The sequence below is a fragment of the Anomaloglossus baeobatrachus genome, chromosome 1, assembly GCF_048569485.1.
Source record: "Anomaloglossus baeobatrachus isolate aAnoBae1 chromosome 1, aAnoBae1.hap1, whole genome shotgun sequence".
Lineage (NCBI taxonomy): Eukaryota > Metazoa > Chordata > Amphibia > Anura > Aromobatidae > Anomaloglossus > Anomaloglossus baeobatrachus.
The window spans coordinates 606,631,893-606,651,479 of NC_134353.1; the positions used below are offsets into that span (position 1 = coordinate 606,631,893).

At 46.5% G+C, this 19,587-nt stretch overlaps 1 protein-coding gene across 5 annotated transcripts in view; it reads right to left on the reverse strand.

Moving 5' to 3' along the window:
- Positions 1-19,587, reverse strand: part of KIF27 (kinesin family member 27) — a 202,743-nt gene that overhangs the window by 141,643 nt on the left and 41,513 nt on the right. For 4 of the 5 annotated variants that reach the window (XM_075318344.1, XM_075318353.1, XM_075318327.1 and 1 more), the window contains 2 exons: positions 10,996-11,196; positions 619-1,583 (listed from right to left, as the gene is read on the reverse strand). In XM_075318344.1, coding sequence (XP_075174459.1) covers positions 619-1,583; positions 10,996-11,196 — 1,166 coding nt within the window. The remainder of the gene's footprint in view (positions 1-618; positions 1,584-10,995; positions 11,197-19,587) is intronic. The other variant, XM_075318363.1, reaches the window with a different exon arrangement.

Genomic DNA, 19,587 nt, shown 5'->3' on the forward strand with positions numbered 1-19,587 from the left:
GATGGTGAAGGAAAACGGCATGAGGCTCCGGCCTTTGTACCCGCAATGGGTACCTCAACCTTAACAGCACCGCCGACATAGTGGGGTGAGAAGGGAACATGCCGGGGGCCCCGTGGGGGCCCTCTTTTCTTCCAACCGACATAACTAAGTTGAGAATGCATGAGTGGATGTGTGCCTCCTTCCACACAAAGCATAAAACTGAGGAGCCCGTGATGCACGGGAGGGTGTATAGGCAGAGGGGAGGGGTTACACTTTTAAAGTGTAATACTTTGTGTGGCCTCCGGAGGCAGAAGCTATACACCCAATTGTCTGGGTCTCCCAATGGAGCGACAAAGAAATAACCTTTCAAGCTGAGAATCGAAAAACACCATAAGGACAGTCTTAGTTATCACTAAAAAGTGGATGAAAAGATTTCCGGAGGGGTTATTAATACTCTAGCAAACTAAACAAGATTGGGGACCATATGATAGTCTAAAAGTCAATATATGGCTTCAACCACCAAGTATACGTCTGGACACCAGCTCCACTGCTGGACAGCGGCAGAAGAGCAGGCAAAATGTAGGGGCTGCCATTCCAGGCCTCATTGTATTGAATCTATGTAGATCTGCCATACAATACCTGGCATTTCTTCAGCTCCCTCTTCAGCTGTAGTATGGTGATATGATGCGGCTCCTCTTGGCTTCCAGTATCTGCACCATCAGTTCCAGACATCGCAATGATATCGCTTCTCATTTTCTCTGCCATGGCCAGCCAACTCTGAAGTCTGTTCTTCTGGGGATTTTTAAGACCAGAAATATCCTTAAGTTCATTTAGCAGATCAAAAGCTTCCTCTGTACAAAGTCGATGGTTAAAGCATTCCAGCTGATACTGGGCAAGTTGCTCTTCCACAGCCCGAATTCTGGACTTGTCCTGGCTCCAATCTTGAGACGCCTGGCTGATTCGGCTTACCCTACTGCTTTGCTGATTTTGCAAAGCTTCCCGAAGTGCCTTTATCTCCAGCTCCATTTCATCAATTCGATCCCAGTCAGGGTTATAGTTTACAATTGGCTTGTTTTTGATATTCCTGGCTCGATTGGAGTACTTAAGAGAATTCAAAGATTCATCAAAGTCAGAAGTAGAAGGACTAATGCAAGTAATCATAACTGTTTGTGCATTCCCACCTAGGGAGTCTTTAAGAATACGAGTAATCTTCGCATCCCTGTATGGAACATGCGCGTTTTTTCTTTTTGGATCTGCAAGTGCACTTATTACATTCCCAAGAGCAAGCAAACCGCTGTTAATTTGGATGGACTCTTTAAATCTCTCACCAGTGTTCCCCGTTTTGGTCACTCTTTCTGAACCTGCCAAATCTACAAAGTGAAATTTTGAAGAGATCATCTGAACCAACTTGTTTGATCCATTTTCTGTATCACCATCATTGGCGTCCCTTTGTTGGCTTATACTCATAGTAAAGATTGCATGAGAGCGGCTGGAGCGCTCATTCATCTGAGTGGTGCTAGTGTGCCGGACGGCACTGCCAGCTTCTAGAAGGCTCATCACCTCATCTGCACTTTCAACTTGGCATTCCTTGGCACCGACAATAACTGGACAAAGCAGGATAAAAGAAAAAACACTTATTAAAAAAATCATATACATAAAAAGGCATAGTGCAGAAAATCAAATAAATATGTATGACTGATAGAAATGAAACCATACTCCTTTTAGCCGTTACATATGGAGCTCGTCTCACTGTAGGATTTACACTCAACAAAAATATACAGCAACACTTGTTTTTGCTCACATTTTTCATTAGCTGACCCCTCAAATGTAAGGCTATGTGTCCACACTGCGGATATATTCGCAGGACATTCAGAAAGCTCCCAGAAATCCGCAGCACAACTTTGTCTGCGTTTTTGGTGTGGATATGCTGCGGGCATTCTGCATTGAGAATACAGTACCAAGGCTTGGGCACTGTATCATCAATGCAGAACAAGTGCTGGAGTGATCGGTGAGTGCATACTTACCTGTATCGCACAGCAACTTGGTTTCCGGCCGGCTCCTGGACGAGCTCCAGCTGTCAATGACCGGAGCTCGGGCGGCCACGTGACCGCAGCTCATGCAGGCCACCCCCACCTCTTCCAGCCAGCTCCTAGCTCCGTCAAGGCAGGTAAGTATAGAGAGCCGCGCGGAAAAATCCGCATGAATAATTGACATGGAGTAACGTGCGGCTGCAGGAAATCTGCAGCATTTTCCGCAGCCGCACATACTGTAGCATTGATATAGCACTCCCCAAATCCCATAGGATAACATGGGGAGTGTCTGTACTTGCGTAAACCTGCGGATTTGTCTGGAAAGTCCCTAAAATCCAGGTATTTTCTCCAGTGGGCACATAGCCTAAGACTTTTTCTATGTACAAAAAGGGCCTTTTTTCTCCAAATATTGCCAATTGCACACTGCCTCAAACCTTGCAACATCTGTGGCATTGTGCTCTGTGATATTACTTCATATTTTAGAGTGGCTTTTTATTGTGGCCAGCCTAAGGCACACCTGTGCAATAATCATGCTGTCTAATCAGCATCTTGATATGACACACCTGTGAGGTGGATGGAATATCTCGGCACAGAACTGCTCACACAGATTTAGACACATTTGTGAACAATATTTGAGAGAAAAAGGCCTTTTGTGTTCATAGAAAAAGTCTTAAGGTGGTGTCACACATAGTGACGACGACAACGACGTCGCTGCTAAGTCACCATTTTCTGTGACGTAGCAGCGACGTCCCGTCGCTATCGCTGTGTGTGACATCCAGCAACGACCTGGCCACTGCTGTGAGGTCGCCAGTCGTTGCTGAATGTCCCGCTTCATTTTTTGGACGTTGCTCTCCCGCTGTGAAGCACACATCGCTGTGTGTGACAGCGAGAGAGCGACGAACTGAAGCGAGCAGGGAGCAGGAAGACGCTTCTGGCGGCCTGCGGTAAGCTGTAACCACGGTAAACATCGGGTAACCAAGAAGCCCTTTCCTTGATTACCCGATATTTACCTTAGTTACTAGCGTCCGCCGCTCTCATGCTGCCAGTGATGGCTCCCTGCTCCCTGTACACGTAGCTGGAGTACACATCGGGTAATTATCCCGATGTGTACTCTAACTAGGAGTGCAGGGAGCCGGCACTGGCAGCGTGAGAGCGGCGGACGCTAGTAACTAAGGTAAATATCGGGTAATCAAGAGAATGCTTTCTTTGGTTACCCGATATTTACCTTAGTTACGCTTCCACGCGTCGCTCCTGGCTGGTCACTGGTCGCTGGTGAGATCTGCCTGTTTGACAGCTCACCAGCAACCATATAACGACGCAGCAGCAATCCTGATAAGGTCAGATCAATGGTCGTGATCGCTGCTGCATCGCTATGTGTGACACCACCTTTAGATCTGAGTTCAGCTCATGAAAAATGTGAGCAAACACAGAAATGCTGCGTTTATATTTTTGTTCAGTGTACATCAAGCCAAACACATGTTATACATAGAAAATCAAAGAATCAATATTGCAAGCTATATTCCATTTTACAATGTTCTTCTGATATTGCAAGAAACACACCATCCTGCAAGACTTACAATGGTCACCACAGAAAAAAAAAATAAAGAAAACCTGAATCAGAAATTAGGCCCCCAAAATGCAACCAAGACATCATCCTGGCTGGTAACAGGTTCCCAATTAAGCTCTAGGAGCACCTCCAGGCTTGTGAACATCTCACAGGATGAGTACGCCATTACAAGCCATCTCCAATGGCACCAGCGCATGTGCGGTGCGCAAATGAAACCAGGGCCAGAACACCTAGCTTCACTGTGCATGTGCCCTCTGTGGCTTATGATGATGAACTTGGCCTGTAACATGTCAATCAAGCGCACTTCTTTTTTTGCATGCTGTTGCTCTAGGAAGAAAGTAAAAAGCATCACTGGGAACCTGTTACTTTCTTAGATATCCATCACTGGGAACCTATTACTCTCCTAGATATCCATCACTGGGAACCTGTTACTCTCTTAGATATCCATCACTGGGAACCTGTTACTCTCTTAGATATCCATCACTGGAAACCTGTTACTTTCTTAGATATCCATCACTGGGAACCTGTTACTCTCTTAGATATCCAGCACTGGGAACCTGTTACTCTCTTAGATATCCATCACTGGGAACCTGTTACTCTCTTAGATATCCATCACTTGGAACCTGTTACTTTCTTAGATATACATCACTGGGAACCTGTTACTCTCTTAGATATCCATCACTGGGAACCTGTTACTCTCTTAGATATCCATCACTTGGAACCTGTTACTTTCTTAGATATACATCACTGGGAACCTGTTACTCTCTTAGATATCCATCACTGGGAACCTGTTACTCTCTTAGATATCCATCACTGGGAACCTGTTACTCTCTTAGATATCCAGCACTGGGAACCTGTTACTCTCTTAGATATCCATCACTTGGAACCTGTTACTTTCTTAGATATACATCACTGGGAACCTGTTACTTTCTTAGATATCCATCACTGGGAACCTGTTACTCTCTTAGATATCCATCACTTGGAACCTGTTACTTTCTTAGATATACATCACTGGGAACCTGTTACTTTCTTAGATATCCATCACTGGGAACCTATTACTCTCCTAGATATCCATCACTGGGAACCTGTTACTCTCTTAGATATCCATCACTTGGAACCTGTTACTTTCTTAGATATACATCACTGGGAACCTGTTACTTTCTTAGATATCCATCACTGGGAACCTGTTACTTTCTTAGATATCCATCACTGGGAACCTGTTACTCTCTTAGATATCCATCACTGGGAACCTATTACTCTCTTAGATATCCATCACTGGGAACTAGTGATGAGCGAGTACGCTTGTCACTACTCGGTACTCGCACGAGTATCACTGTACTCGGGCTACTCGGCGGGTACCGAGTAATCTCGCGATACTCGTGCTGTACTCGTGGTCTTCATCCCTGCATGTTGGCGCTCTTTTGAGAGCCAGCCCTCATGCAGGGATTGGCTGGCAGACCACTGCAATGCCACAGCCCTGTTAGTTGTGGAATTGGAGTGATTGGCCGGCCTGCACAGCGTGACCGAGCCTTTATACCGGCGGGCGCGCTGTGCTCTGCACACAGCCATCCAGACAGTCAGTGCAGGGAGAGTGTTGCTGCTTCAGGGAAAGGTTTGCGGCCCTTTATAGTTATTTCCGTAGCAGGGCTGCAAACAGTGTGACCAGAAGTCCTTCTCAGGACTATTGTAGTTGTATACAGGCAGGCAGTGTATAGCCAGGTCGGAGTACAGGAGAAGAGTCCTTCTCAGGACTATTGTAGCTGTATACAGGCAGGCAGGGTATATAGCCATTCTTAGTGGTGACCGTATACCAGCCTTCATCATATCTGGGGCTGGTGTACACAGTCTAAAACAGTCCTGATAGTGTCAGACTTCTCAGTAATTGTCGCTCCTAAAAAGCTGTTAGGTTCCTTAGTGCGTCCATGCTTGCATTTAAAAACCGCACGTGTGTGCCTGTCGGTGGCAGTGTACAGGTGCACTTGTGTGCGTTTTGCACAAACTTGGATATAACGCACAAGTCTAGTGAATACACGTCAGCACAGCATTGCAAAATGCGCAAGGGCGTTGGCAACGAACAAGGAAGTGGACGTGATGGTGGTGCAGGCAGAGGCTGAGGTCGTGTGCAAGCTCTAATTTCGCCACAACAAAGGGCCACATCTACTCGCTCGCACGTCCTGTCCCAAATTCTTGGGGACCGCAGCAGTACACCGCTCTGGAACCAAGACCAGTGTCAACAGGTTGTTAGTTGGATAGCGGATAATGCTTCCAGTCAGATTGGCACCACCACAAACACTCTGTCTTCCACACGGTCAAGTGTCAGTAGCCGTGATACTGCACCGCACATTTCAGAACCTGATCCTCCTTCCTACCACCAGGCCGAGTACACGTCCACGGACATTACTGATCCCACACTTGGACACTCGAGAGAGCTGTTCACGTTTCTATTCGCACATTCTCGCCAGCTCCTGTTGAAGTGGGTCATGAGGAGATCGTATGTACAGATGCCTAAATATTTGAGCAGCCACGTTCTCATGAAGTTAGCAACGTGTCTCAAAAAGGGGTGGACGATGATGAGACACAATTGTCAGGAAGTCAGGAGGAGGAGCAGGGTGCGGAAGAGGAAGACGACGTGGTGGATGATCCAGTAACTGACCCAACCTGGCAGGAGGATATGCAGAGTGAGGACAGCAGTGCACAGGGGGAGGGAGGCGTAGCATCCCAACAGGCAGTAAGAAGCAGGGTGGTGGCCCCAGGCAGAAGTCAGGCAACCGTTCCCCGAAACAACAACACGACACAAGGTGCCTGTACAAATGTTAGGTCTTCGTCTGGCAGTTTTTTAAGTTGGCTCCAGATGATTCTAAAAAGGCCATTTGCAACACCTGCCATGCCAGCATCAGCAGGGGTACCAAAACTAGCAGCCTGACCACCACCAGCATGATCAGGCACATGTCAGCCAAGCACCCGACTTTGTGGGATGTACAACAGAGTCGAGGAGCAGTGCTTGCTGATGTCACTGCTACGTCTTCGCTTGTTGTGCATGCGAGCCAATCCCCTGTCCATGCTGCCCGCGAACAAGCCTCCTCCGGCCCTGCACCTGCAGTTGCCCACGCAGAAATAACACCATCATCAAGCACGTCCTTGTCCCAGCGCAGCTTTCAGTTATCCATTCAGCAAACCTTTGAACGCAGGCGCAAATACACTGCCAACGCCCCACATGCCACAGTTCTAAATGCTAACATTTCGCGACTGCTTGCGCTGGAAATGTTGCTTTTTAGGCTGGTGGAGACAGAAGCATTCCGCGACCTTATGGCAGCAGCTGTCCCACGTTACTCGGTCCCCAGCCGCCACTATTTCTCCCGGTGTGCCGTCCCCGCATTGCATAACAACGTGTCACAAAACATCACACGTGCCCTGAACAACGCTGTTTCAGCCAAAGTCCACCTAACCACAGACACGTGGACAAGTGCTTGTGGGCAAGGCCGCTACATCTCGTTGACGGCACACTGGGTTAATATTGTGGAAGCTGGGACCCAGTCTGAGTGAGGGACGGAACACGTCCTTCCCACACCAAGGTTTGCAGGCCCTACCTCAGTCAGGGTTTCACCCACACTCTACAGCTCCGGAATGTCATGCTCCTTAGCCTCCTCCTCCTCCTGCGCAGCCTCATCCACTTTACCCTCCACACCACTCCCAAGCTGGAAGCACTGCAGCACTGCCTCGGCGAAGCGGCAACAGAATGTGCTGAAGCTAATCTGCATAGGTGACAAACCCCACAATGCAGAAGAGGTGTGGACAGCTCTGAAACAGCAGGCAGATCACTGGCTCACACCTCTGAACCTAAAGCCAGGAAAGGTCGTGTGTGACAATGGCCGGAACCTGGTGGCGGCTTTGAGGAGAGGCCAGCTGACACATGTTCCATGCGTGGCCCATGTGCTCAACCTCGTGGTTCAGCGGTTTCTAAAGTCATACCCAGAGCTGTCTGATCTGTTGGTAAAAGTTCGCCGCCTGTCTGCACATTTTCGAAAGTCACCTACTGCTTCAGCCGGCCTTGCCGGCTTTCAGCGCCGTTTGCATCTTCCGGCTCACAGACTGGTGTGTGATGTCCCCACGCGTTGGAATTCAACTCTGCACATGTTGGTCAGGATATGTGAGCAGAAGAGGGCAGTTGTTGAGTACCTGCATCACCTAAGCCTTCGGGAAATGGGTCAAACTCCACACATAACACCTGAGGAGTGGAGATGGATGTCCGACCTATGTACCATCCTCCAAAACTTTGAGGACACCAACAAGATGGTGAGCGGCGATGACGCCATTATTAGCGTCACCATACCGCTTCTCTGCCTTCTAAAACGGTCTCTGTTCAAAAACAAACATGATGCATTTCAGGCGGAGCGCGATGAGTTGGAGCAAGAAACAGTAGTGGGTGTGGGTGATAACACACAGCCCAGCCTCGTCTCATCACAACGTGCAGTGGGGGACTATGACGAGGAGGAGGATGAAGACATGGAGCAACTCTCCGGCCAAATTGAGGATATGACATGCACACCAGTCATATCCTCGGTTCAGCGTGGCTGGCCAGAGGACAGGGTAGATGAGGAGGAGGAGGAGGAGGAGGACAGCATGTTCAGTCATCGTGTTGGTCAGGATACTGAAGTGATGGCTGTTAAGAGTCTGGCACACATGGCTGACTTTATGGTAAGCTGCCCGTCTCGTGACCCTCGCGTTAAGAACATATTGGCCGACAATCATTACTGGTTGGTAACACTGTTAGACCCACACTACAAGGAGAACTTTATGTCTCTTATTCCCGAGGCGGAGAGGTCAGCCAAAATGCAGCAGTTCCGGAAGGCCATAGTCAATGAAGTAGGCAAAGCATTCCCCTCACAAAACGCTAGCGGCATAGGTCAGGAATCAGTGGACAACCAAGGCGTACAGCCGAGAGGGGCACAAGTCCAATCCGCCAGAGGTAGGGGAACAGTCTTTAAGATGTGGGACAGTTTTCTCAGCCCCTCACGTACCACAGCCCCTAAGGTGCGGGGTAGTGCCACAAGAAATCCTAAGTTTGCCCAGATGCTCAAGGAGTACCTTGCAGATCAAACAACTGTACTCCGACATTCCTCTGTGCCTTACAATTATTGGGTATCCAAGCTGGACACGTGGCATGAATTGGCTCTCTACGCCTTGGAAGTCCTGGACTGCCCTGCCGCTAGCGTTTTGTCAGAGCGTGTTTTTAGTGCCGCAGGTAGAATCATTACAGATAAACGCACCCGCCTGTCAACTGAAAATGCTGAAAGGCTGACTGTGACCAAGATGAACAAGGGTTGGATTGGGCCAGACTTCACCACACCACCAGCAAATGAGAGCGGAATTTAAAGTTTGTAACGGGAATTTGCCATGTACCTCCACTCACCCATGGGTACACACTTCTGGACTTTGGCTAATCGCTGGACTGCTCCTCCTTCTCCTCATGCGCCACCATGATGACTGTTACAATAGTTAGGCCGTTGTTTCAGGTATACCCCCAGTGGTAAATTTTTTTCGCCCATTCTTTCAGAATGGGCATTACAACGACAGGAGGCCTGCTCCTTTGCAATGGGAACAATGTTTTGAGGCCCTCATGCACATCTCTATCCAGGGACAATGTGGAGCTTCCCAATTTTTGGCTGCCCTGCCTAAGGGCTATACTACAATAGACCCACTTCCTTACAATGGGCACTTCAGGTTTACAGGCCCTCATGCACGTCTCTATCCAGGGACAATGTGGAGCTTCCCAATTTTTGGCTGCCCTGCCTAAGGGCTATACTACAATAGACCCACTTCCTTACAATGGGCACTTCAGCTTTACAGGCCATCATGCACGTCTGTATGCAGGGGAATTGGTGAACCTCAAAATTTTGGACTGCCCTGGCAAAGGAAAATACTACAAAGACTCACTTCCTCAAAATAGGCACATTAGACTCAAGAGGCCTTCATGTACGTCTCTTCTCAGGGACATCGGAGTGCCACACAATGTTTTCACGTAAAAACTTTCATGTAATCTCAAAAAGTAACACACATTAGCTCTATCTCACTATTGGGTATGTGCCCTTAACATTTCCGCCATGAAAATTCATTTTGGAGTCATTTTGGAAGGTTTTCTGGTGAGTCCGTAAAAATGGCATAAAACTCGGACAAAATTGTTCACAGCTGTAACTTTTGAGTGATAAATGCTTCAAGGGGTCTTCCCCATGCTGTTGCCATGTCATTTGAGCACTCTTCTGAGACTTTTGAGACATTTTTAGGGTTTCTACATGCTGCCGGGGGGGTCATTTCATAAAAATACTCGGGTCTCCCATAGGATAACATTGGGCTCGGTGCTCGGGCCGAGTACACGAGTATCTTGGGATGCTCGGCCCGAGCCTCGAGCACCCGAGCTTTTTGGTACTCGCTCATCACTACTGGGAACCTGTTACTCTCTTACATAGCCATCACTGGGAATCTGTTACTTTCTTAGATATCCATCACTGGGAACCTGTTACTCTCTTAGATATCCATTACTGGGAACTTGATACTCTCTTAGATATCCATCACTGGGAACCTGTTACCCGCTTACATATCCATCACTGGGAACCTGTTACTCTCTTATATATCCGTCACTGGGGACCTGTTACTCTCTTAGATATCCGTCACTGGGAAATTGTTACTTTCTTAGATATCAATCACTGGGAACCTGTTACTCTCTTAGATATCCATCACTGGCAACCTGCAACTCTCTTAGATATCCATCACTGGGAACCCTTTACTCTTTTAGATATCCGTCACTGGGAACCTGTTACTTTCTTACATAGCCATCACTGGGAATCTGTTACTTTCTTAGATATCCATCACTGGGAACCTGTTACTTTCTTAGATATCCATCACTGGGAACCTGTTACTCTCTTAGATATCCATCACTGGGAACCTGATACTCTCTTAGATATCCATCACTGGGAACCTGTTACTTTCTTAGATATCCATCACTGGGAACCTGATACTCTCTTAGATATCCATCACTGGGAACCTGTTACTTTCTTAGATATCCATCACTGGGAACCTGATACTCTCTTAGATATCCATCACTGGGAACCTGTTACTCTCTTAGATATCCATCACTGGGAACCTGTTACTCTCTTAGATATCCATCACTGGGAACCTGTTACTCTCTTAGATATCCCTCACTGGGAACCTGTTACTTTCTTAGATATCCCTCACTGGGAACCTGTTACTTTCTTAGATATCCCTCACTGGGAACCTGTTACTCTCTTAGATATCAGGTCTCTGGTAGTTTCAGGATGATATCCCTCTACATTAAAGTAACTAGCAGGAGCACTGTGTAGAAGGAGCACTGTATTATCATTTTTCTGTAACCATAATTTATTACATTATTTATGTTTAACCCACCTGTGTTTCCCTTTTCATCTTCCCGGATGTGCATATCTTTCACATTTGTTTCCAATTCAAGGAGGTCCCGCAGATCTTCTTTGTACACTTCAATATATGACACTTTAACGGTGAAGTCGATGTTGTGATTTTCAGAGATTGTGTAGAAAAGTTCCTGAATGGCACGTGGTATAATACCCTTCTCTTCCTCAGCAACAGAGGCTATAAATACAGTGAAATGCTTGATACATTATAATGAAAGGTTATTATAGTGAAGGCCAGTGACACAGAAATATGCGGTCTAACTGAACATTTATACATTTTCATTAGTCAAGGCTACATGAAAAACATCAATATAAAAAAACTTAAAGGGGTTGTACACTACTTGAAAAACCCCTTCTCAATCACCATGTTTGTCCCTTATAAAATGATAACAGTTATACTCAGTTCCAATGCAGGTGCCGTTCCAGCAGTGTCAGCAGGATCTTTCCTGGGAATGTTGTGACATTGTTATGTCACGCAATCCCTGTGGCCTATCATCTCCGGCTTCATTCTCCATTTATTTAGACAAATCAGACATCCGGGTGAAGTGAGAGCTGCGGCTGCTCCCCATTTCCTCCAAATGTCTAATCTGTATGAAGGAGAAGAGAGTGAAGCCAGAGCTGATTGATAGCAGGGATCATGTGCCATAACAATGTCATGTCATCCAAAGGAGATGTAGTGCCGACACGGCTGGAATAATGCCATCACCGGAGGTGAATGGACTGTAAAATAGCCTCTAGAGGATCTACCATATAAAGGTAGAATATTCCAAACAAAATTGCGATATACAGCCATGATGACTATAGAGAAAGATCAATCCTTCCAAAATTCTACCCTGGGGTTACTTGATGTGCCATCAAATATAATCTATTATTTTCTGTTATCAGCCATCTCATGCTGGACTGAGGCTTACTGAAGTATTCTTTAAGGCTACTTTCACACATCCGGTTTGAGTACTGCGGCTCAATCCGGCTGTGAAACCTATGCAACGGATGCGGGTTTTTCCGCATCGAGCCGCATCCGGCGTCCATAGGCATGCATTGAAAAATGCGCCGCAGCGGCCGGATGCGGCGCGATGCGGTTTTTTTGCCGGAGGAAAAAACGTTGCAGGCAACGTTCCATCCGGCCGCGGCATCGGCTAAATCTGTCGCATGCGGCAAAAACCGGACCGACTGCAAGCCCATGCGGCACAATACGGCACTAATGTAAGTCTATGCAAAAAAACCCGCAACCGGCGGCAAAAAAAACGGTTGCGGTTTTTCTGCAGAGCACCGTATTGTGCCGCAGAGCAAAAACCGGCCGGAGGTGTGAAAGCAGCCTAAGGCTACTTTCACACATCAGTTTTTTGCCATCAGGTTCAATCCGGAAAAAAACGGGTAAAACGGATCCGGTACCGCATCCGTTTTTTCCCCATAGACTTGCATTGTTGCCGGATTGTACCGGATGGCTTTGCGTTGCATCCGTTTTTTTCCGGATGCGGCAAAATAATTGAATGCGGAGCCGGATAGAACGTATCATGTAACGTTTTTTGTCCCCTTAAAATAACCGCATTCTGCCGGATCCGGCGCAATACGGCATTGTATACAATGGGTGTCTATGCATGCCGGATCCGGCGCAATGCGGTTTAAACCGGATGCGGTGACCGCATCCGGTTTGGTAAACAGAGCATGCGCAAATTTTTTTTTTCATCATCACAAAACTTATAAAAGGATCCAGCACATTCTACACACTTCCTGCCGTTGGTTCCTGACTTCAACTTCTGCTGTCCTCCAGTCCAGTGCTCCAGGGAAGAGGTATGTCCACAGTACTGTCCACAGATCACTGCTGTGAGCTGCGTACATGTACTTAGACATTTTTTTTTCTTTTTTTGCAGGTGCAGTTTTGACGGAAAATTTGAGGACAGCCAGTTCCTGTGTCCGTTTGCAGTCAGTGCGAATTTGGAGGACAGTGTTCCAGAGGTAATGTCCACAGTACTGTCCACAGATCACTGCTGTGAGCTGCGTACATGTACTTAGACATTTTTTTTTCTTTTTTTGCAGGTGCAGTTTTGACGGAAAATTTGAGGACAGCCAGTTCCTGTGTCCGTTTGCAGTCAGTGCGAATTTGGAGGACAGTGTTCCAGAGGTAATGTCCACAGTACTGTCCACAGATCACTGCTGTGAGCTGCGTACATGTACTTAGACATTTTTTTTTCTTTTTTTGCAGGTGCAGTGTTGACGGAAAATTTGAGGACAGCCAGTTCCTGTGTCCGTTTGCAGTCAGTGCGAATTTGGAGGACAGTGTTCCAGAGGTAATGTCCACAGTACTGTCCACAGATCACTGCTGTGAGCTGCGTACATGTACTTAGACATTTTTTTTTCTTTTTTTGCAGGTGCAGTGTTGACGGAAAATTTGAGGACAGCCAGTTCCTGTGTCCGTTTGCAGTCAGTGCGAACTTGGAGGACAGTGTTCCAGAGGTAATGTCCACAGTACTGTCCACAGATCACTGCTGTGAGCTGCGTACATGTACTTAGACATTTTTTTTTTCTTTTTTTGCAGGTGCAGTTTTGTTGGAAAATTTGAGGACAGCCAGTTCCTGTGTCCGTTTGCAGTCAGTGCGAATTTGGAGGACAGTGTTCCAGAGGTAATGTCCACAGTACTGTCCACAGATCACTGCTGTGAGCTGCGTACATGTACTTAGACATTTTTTTTTCTTTTTTTGCAGGTGCAGTTTTGACGGAAAATTTGAGGACAGCCAGTTCCTGTGTCCGTTTGCAGTCAGTGCGAATTTGGAGGACAGTGTTCCAGAGGTAATGTCCACAGTACTGTCCACAGATCACTGCTGTGAGCTGCGTACATGTACTTAGACATTTTTTTTTCTTTTTTTGCAGGTGCAGTTTTGACGGAAAATTTGAGGACAGCCAGTTCCTGTGTCCGTTTGCAGTCAGTGCGAATTTGGAGGACAGTGTTCCAGAGGTAATGTCCACAGTACTGTCCACAGATCACTGCTGTGAGCTGCGTACATGTACTTAGACATTTTTTTTTCTTTTTTTGCAGGTGCAGTGTTGACGGAAAATTTGAGGACAGCCAGTTCCTGTGTCCGTTTGCAGTCAGTGCGAATTTGGAGGACAGTGTTCCAGAGGTAATGTCCACAGTACTGTCCACAGATCACTGCTGTGAGCTGCGTACATGTACTTAGACATTTTTTTTTCTTTTTTTGCAGGTGCAGTGTTGACGGAAAAGTTTGGCCCATCAAGTTGGTGTGCGTGGCCTGTAATAAAATATGTCGTCTTCTGGTAGCCCGCCCTTCGGTTCACAAACTGAGGTATTTTTTTTTTTAAAAAAAACAAAAAAATTTTTTAAATAAACGACATTTACACAGGTGGCCGAAACATCACAGGAGATGCTGCCAGAAGAGGACGGAAGGGGTGGAGAAATACACGGAGCGGGCGGTCAGAGTGTAAGTTTCATACAGGAATTGTTTACCACAGCACACCAAACACATAAGTAAATAATGTTTTTTTTTTTTTATTCACTAAAGGCTTCAACTTCTAGGGCTCACGATAGAGCTCCCCCAAGACCGTCCCAGGGTCGTCGTCGAGGTGGCGGTGGTCATACTGTAAGTTTTTTTTTTTGGTTTTTTTTTCATGTCAGTGTGATTTTTTGTCTATTTTTTTTTTTAATTTCTTTTTTCTTTCTTTGAACAGGCATCACAGCGTGCTCCCGATTCTGACGGTGAGGAGGCCGGATTTATCAACATCGACCTCCTCATCGATGAAGTTAGAGAGAGGGAGCCGCTGTGGAACATGGCTGACCGCCGCCACGCTGATACTATCGTAACCCGTCGACTCTGGGACGAGGTATGCCACGCAGCGGTAGAAGGTTGGGGGGAGCTCAATTCTCGTGGCCAGAAGAAACAGCGTAAGTATTCACAGTTCAGTAGGTTATGCTGCAGGATGTAATGTGTTGTATACTAACCACTTTGTGTTTTCCACTTTCAGGTGACAAACTACAAAAGCGGTGGCGGTCTATCAGGGATCGCTTCAAAAAGGAGTTAAATCAAGAGATGCAGGCCCCGAGTGGATCCGGAGGACGCAGATCGAAGTACCATTACTTTAGAGCGTTGTCGTTCCTCCGGACAACTATGGTGTGCAGAAGGTAAATATTCCCCAAAATATGTACAAAGTATAATATTTTATGTCTGATTTTTTTTGCCTTTTTTTTTTTTTTCTGTGGCACTGTATAGCAATTAAATTAATTATTATTTTGTTTTTCCTCTTTTTACCAGCACCGTCTGCAGCACTCAGGAGCCTGCATCGAACCCGACAGGAGCGATCCCTGAACAGTCCGCCACTGGTGAACACACGCACAGACCCCACCCATCTGAACCTTCCCTTCCATCTACATCTGTCCCATCCACCTGCGCTGGAGCTTCCCGTGAGACTTCATTACCTGAAGCTGCTGGTGATGAGATAGCTTTTCCCCTACCCCACCCCTCTGACACTGCTGCCCTCAGTAGAACACCTTTGGGTTCTGGGCGTCAGCGTCATAGGGGTCAGGAAAAGAGCTATGCGCCCGAGTTCTTGCATCTAAATGCAGCCTTCCAGAACGCCATTCAATTATTATCAGAACAAAATCGTGCATCTTTTAGCTTCATAAATGCCAATATGGAAAAAAATACACACGAATTGTGCACGCGTCTGGACAGGCTGCATTTAGATGCAAGTAAATCACCCAATCATTGTTTTTTTCAAGCCGTACTAGAGCGCATGGAAAAGCTATCTCTTGACCAGCAGATGCATGTAATGCAAGCCACACGGCAGGCTCTGGCGCAGGTTGACTCCCAACCACCTCCACCCACCCCTCCTCCAGCACCTGCCCCCCCTCCAGCCATTGTCCCTACTCCCTCTGCTGCCCAGTACCAGCCTGCTGCCCAGTACCAGCCTGCTGCCCAGTACCAGCCTTCTGCCCAGTACCAGCCTGCTGCCCAGTACCAGCCTGCTGCCCAGTACCAGCCTGCGGCCCAGTACCAGCTCCCAACCACATCTGCCCCTACACTTCCTACCCACTACCACATCTCGCCTTCCACACCCGTCATGACCCCAACTCAAGCCACTAATTCACCCGCCACCTCTTCTGTCTCCCAATCCCTCCACTCCACCCCTCAATCCTTACCAAATCCCATCCCATCTCCTGGTTTCCCTCTTGGTTTCTCAACCACACCTTCACCTTCTGTTACTTCCCCACCACCACCACCAACACCACTTTCCACCCTCAATACTCCAACTGTGCGTGTGTTCCCACCTGTCAGCCCCTCCAGTACTATCTCCACCCCAAGCCCAAGATATACCAATTTATAATTTATGTTTGTAATAAAAATAAAAGTTTTTTGTTTAAAAGTATTTATTTGTTCTTGTTTTTTTTGGGGGTGAATATTATTTTGCAAGTTAAGTTAATAATAAGGTAATACAAAAACATAACATGTTGTAATTTGACGGTGAAAAAACTACAAATTTTTAAAGCGAGTGAAAGATTAAAATTAACAAAGTTAACAAGATATTTTTTAATTTATTTTTAACTATTTTTATTTGTTATAAAACTAAACAAAGATCTTACACCATTTGATCTTGCCAATCTACTCTACCTTCTGGGGACACAAAATAGTCAGCATATTTGTCACGGATTGTGGAACAGGCAACACTACTCCTAAATCCAGGACTGGTGTAGTCAGACAAAGCGGTGGATTCCAAACTCTGGTCATCCAAGGACAAAGGTTCCTTTGTTAAAACAAAATTGTGCAGTACCACACATGCTTTCACAATTTCATCCACAGTTTCAATGTTTAAATTAATGGCTGTTAACAACACTCGCCATTTGCTGGTTAGTATCCCAAAGGAGCATTCCACCATTCTTCTGGCTCTGGATAATCTGTAATTGTATATTTTTTGGGTTTGCGTCAATCCACGGCTTGCATATGGCTTCAATAGATGTTGGGAGAGTTGAAAGGCTTCGTCGGCCACAAAAACAAAGGGCATTGGGGGCTCACATGTGCCAGGAAGAGGTCTTGCAGGAGGGAAATCAAAAGTATTCCCATAGATTCGCCGCCCCATTGGGGACATTTTAAAGACCTGAGAGTCATTGGATCTCCCATATGCGCCAATGTCCACTGAGATGAATTTGTAGTCCGCATCCGTTATTGCCATTAGGACAATTGAGAAATACTTTTTATAATTGTAGTATTCTGACCCCGAAGCAGCTGGTTTCACAATTCTTATATGTTTGCCGTCCACTGAGCCAAGGCAATTTGGAAACTGACAAATGTTATAGTATTGTTCAGCAATTGCAAGCCATCTGTCCCTGGTGGGCTGGGGGATGAAATCATCATGGAGGCAATCCCACAAGGCTTGGCAAGTGTCTCTAATGATTCCCGAGATGGTGGAAATTCCTAGTCGAAACTGGTAGTGGAGGGATGAAAGCGACTCTCCAGTTGCAAGGAATCTGTAAAGGAAAGACAATAATTATAAAAAAATAATAGCAAACACATTACAGTTAAAAGTCAATTTACAGGAGGATACAATTTAAAAAAAAAAAACTTACCTAAGCGTAACCAGCAAACGCTCCTCGGGTGTTATAGAGAACCGGCTGTAGGTGTCCGTTTTACGGATGTTGTCCGCAACAAGGCCAAGGAGGACGTCAAAATTAATCACTGACATCCGGACATAGCTTGTGAATTTTTCATGGTTTCCACGGAGCTCCAGGTATAGGGTTGAAAACACCCCACGTGTCAGTCTCTGTGCAGTCAGGGGATGGATCCAAAAGCGTCGATGTCGCTGACGCCTCAGTCGCTGTCGCTCCTTTTCTCTGACGATGATAGCCAAGCGATTTGCCTCAAATATAAAATCTGCAGCGATCTTTGTGTAATTTGCAAGAATAGCATCCATGGTTTCTGCTTGCCTCTGTCTTCATTCTGTCATATATGCTTCAAAATACTGTATATATACTATATGTTCCCAATAGCCAATCAGAAGACGGAACTCGTTAATTGTTTGTTTAGTGTTTAAAAAACGGATCCGTCAAAAAACGGACATAACGGATGCAAAACGGATGCAAACCGGACCTACCGGATCCGTTTTTTAACGGATCCGTCCTAAACGGATCCGCTTAAAAACGGATCCGGTAGGTCCGGTTTGCTCCGGTTTGCACAACAAAAACGGAAACGTTGGATACGGCAAAAAAAAGGACTGTGCCTGAATACAGAAAACTGATGTGTGAAAGTAGCCTAAGGCTACTTTCACACATCAGTTTTTTGCCATCAGGTTCAATCCGGAAAAAAACGGGTAAAACGGATCCGGTACCGCATCCGTTTATCCCCCATAGACTTGCATTGTTGCCGGATTGTACCTGATGGCTTTGCGTTGCATCCGTTTTTTTCCGGATGCGGCAAAATAATTGAATGCGGCGGCCGGATAGAACGTATCATGTAACGTTTTTTGTCCCCTTAAAAAAACCGCATTCTGCCGGATCCGGCGCAATACGGCATTGTATACAATGGGTGTCTATGCATGCCGGATCCGGCGCAATGCGGTTTAAACCGGATGCGGTGACCGCATCCGGTTTGTTAAACAGAGCATGCGCAAATTTTTTTTTTTCCTCATCACAAAACTTATAAAAGGATCCAGCACATTCTACACACCTCCTGCCGGCTCCTGACTTCAACTTCTGCTGTCCTCCAGTCCAGTGCTCCAGGGAAGAGGTATGTCCACAGTACTGTCCACAGATCACTGCTGTGAGCTGCGTACATGTACTTAGACATTTTTTTTTCTTTTTTTGCAGGTGCAGTGTTGCGGTACATTTCTGGGCATCCTGTTGCTGGGTCCTTTTAGCTTCCGTGGCAGTGCAAGAGTGTTCCTGAGGTAATGTCCACAGTACTGTCCACAGATCACTGCTGTGAGCTGCGTACATGTACTTAGACATTTTTTTTTCTTTTTTTGCAGGTGCAGTGTTGCGGTACATTTCTGGGCATCCTGTTGCTGGGTCCTTTTAGCTTCCGTGGCAGTGCAAGAGTGTTCCTGAGGTAATGTCCACAGTACTGTCCACAGATCACTGCTGTGAGCTGCGTACATGTACTTAGACATTTTTTTTTCTTTTTTTGCAGGTGCAGTGTTGCGTTACATTTCTGGGCATCCTGTTGCTGGGTCCTTTTAGCTTCCGTGGCAGTGCAAGAGTGTTCCTGAGGTAATGTCCACAGTACTGTCCACAGATCACTGCTGTGAGCTGCGTACATGTACTTAGACATTTTTTTTTCTTTTTTGGCAGGTGCAGTGTTGCGGTACATTTCTGGGCATCCTGTTGCTGGGTCCTTTTAGCTTCCGTGGCAGTGCAAGAGTGTTCCTGAGGTAATGTCCACAGTACTGTCCACAGATCACTGCTGTGAGCTGCGTACATGTACTTAGACATTTTTTTTTCTTTTTTTGCAGGTGCAGTGTTGCGGTACATTTCTGGGCATCCTGTTGCTGGGTCCTTTTAGCTTCCGTGGCAGTGCAAGAGTGTTCCTGAGGTAATGTCCACAGTACTGTCCACAGATCACTGCTG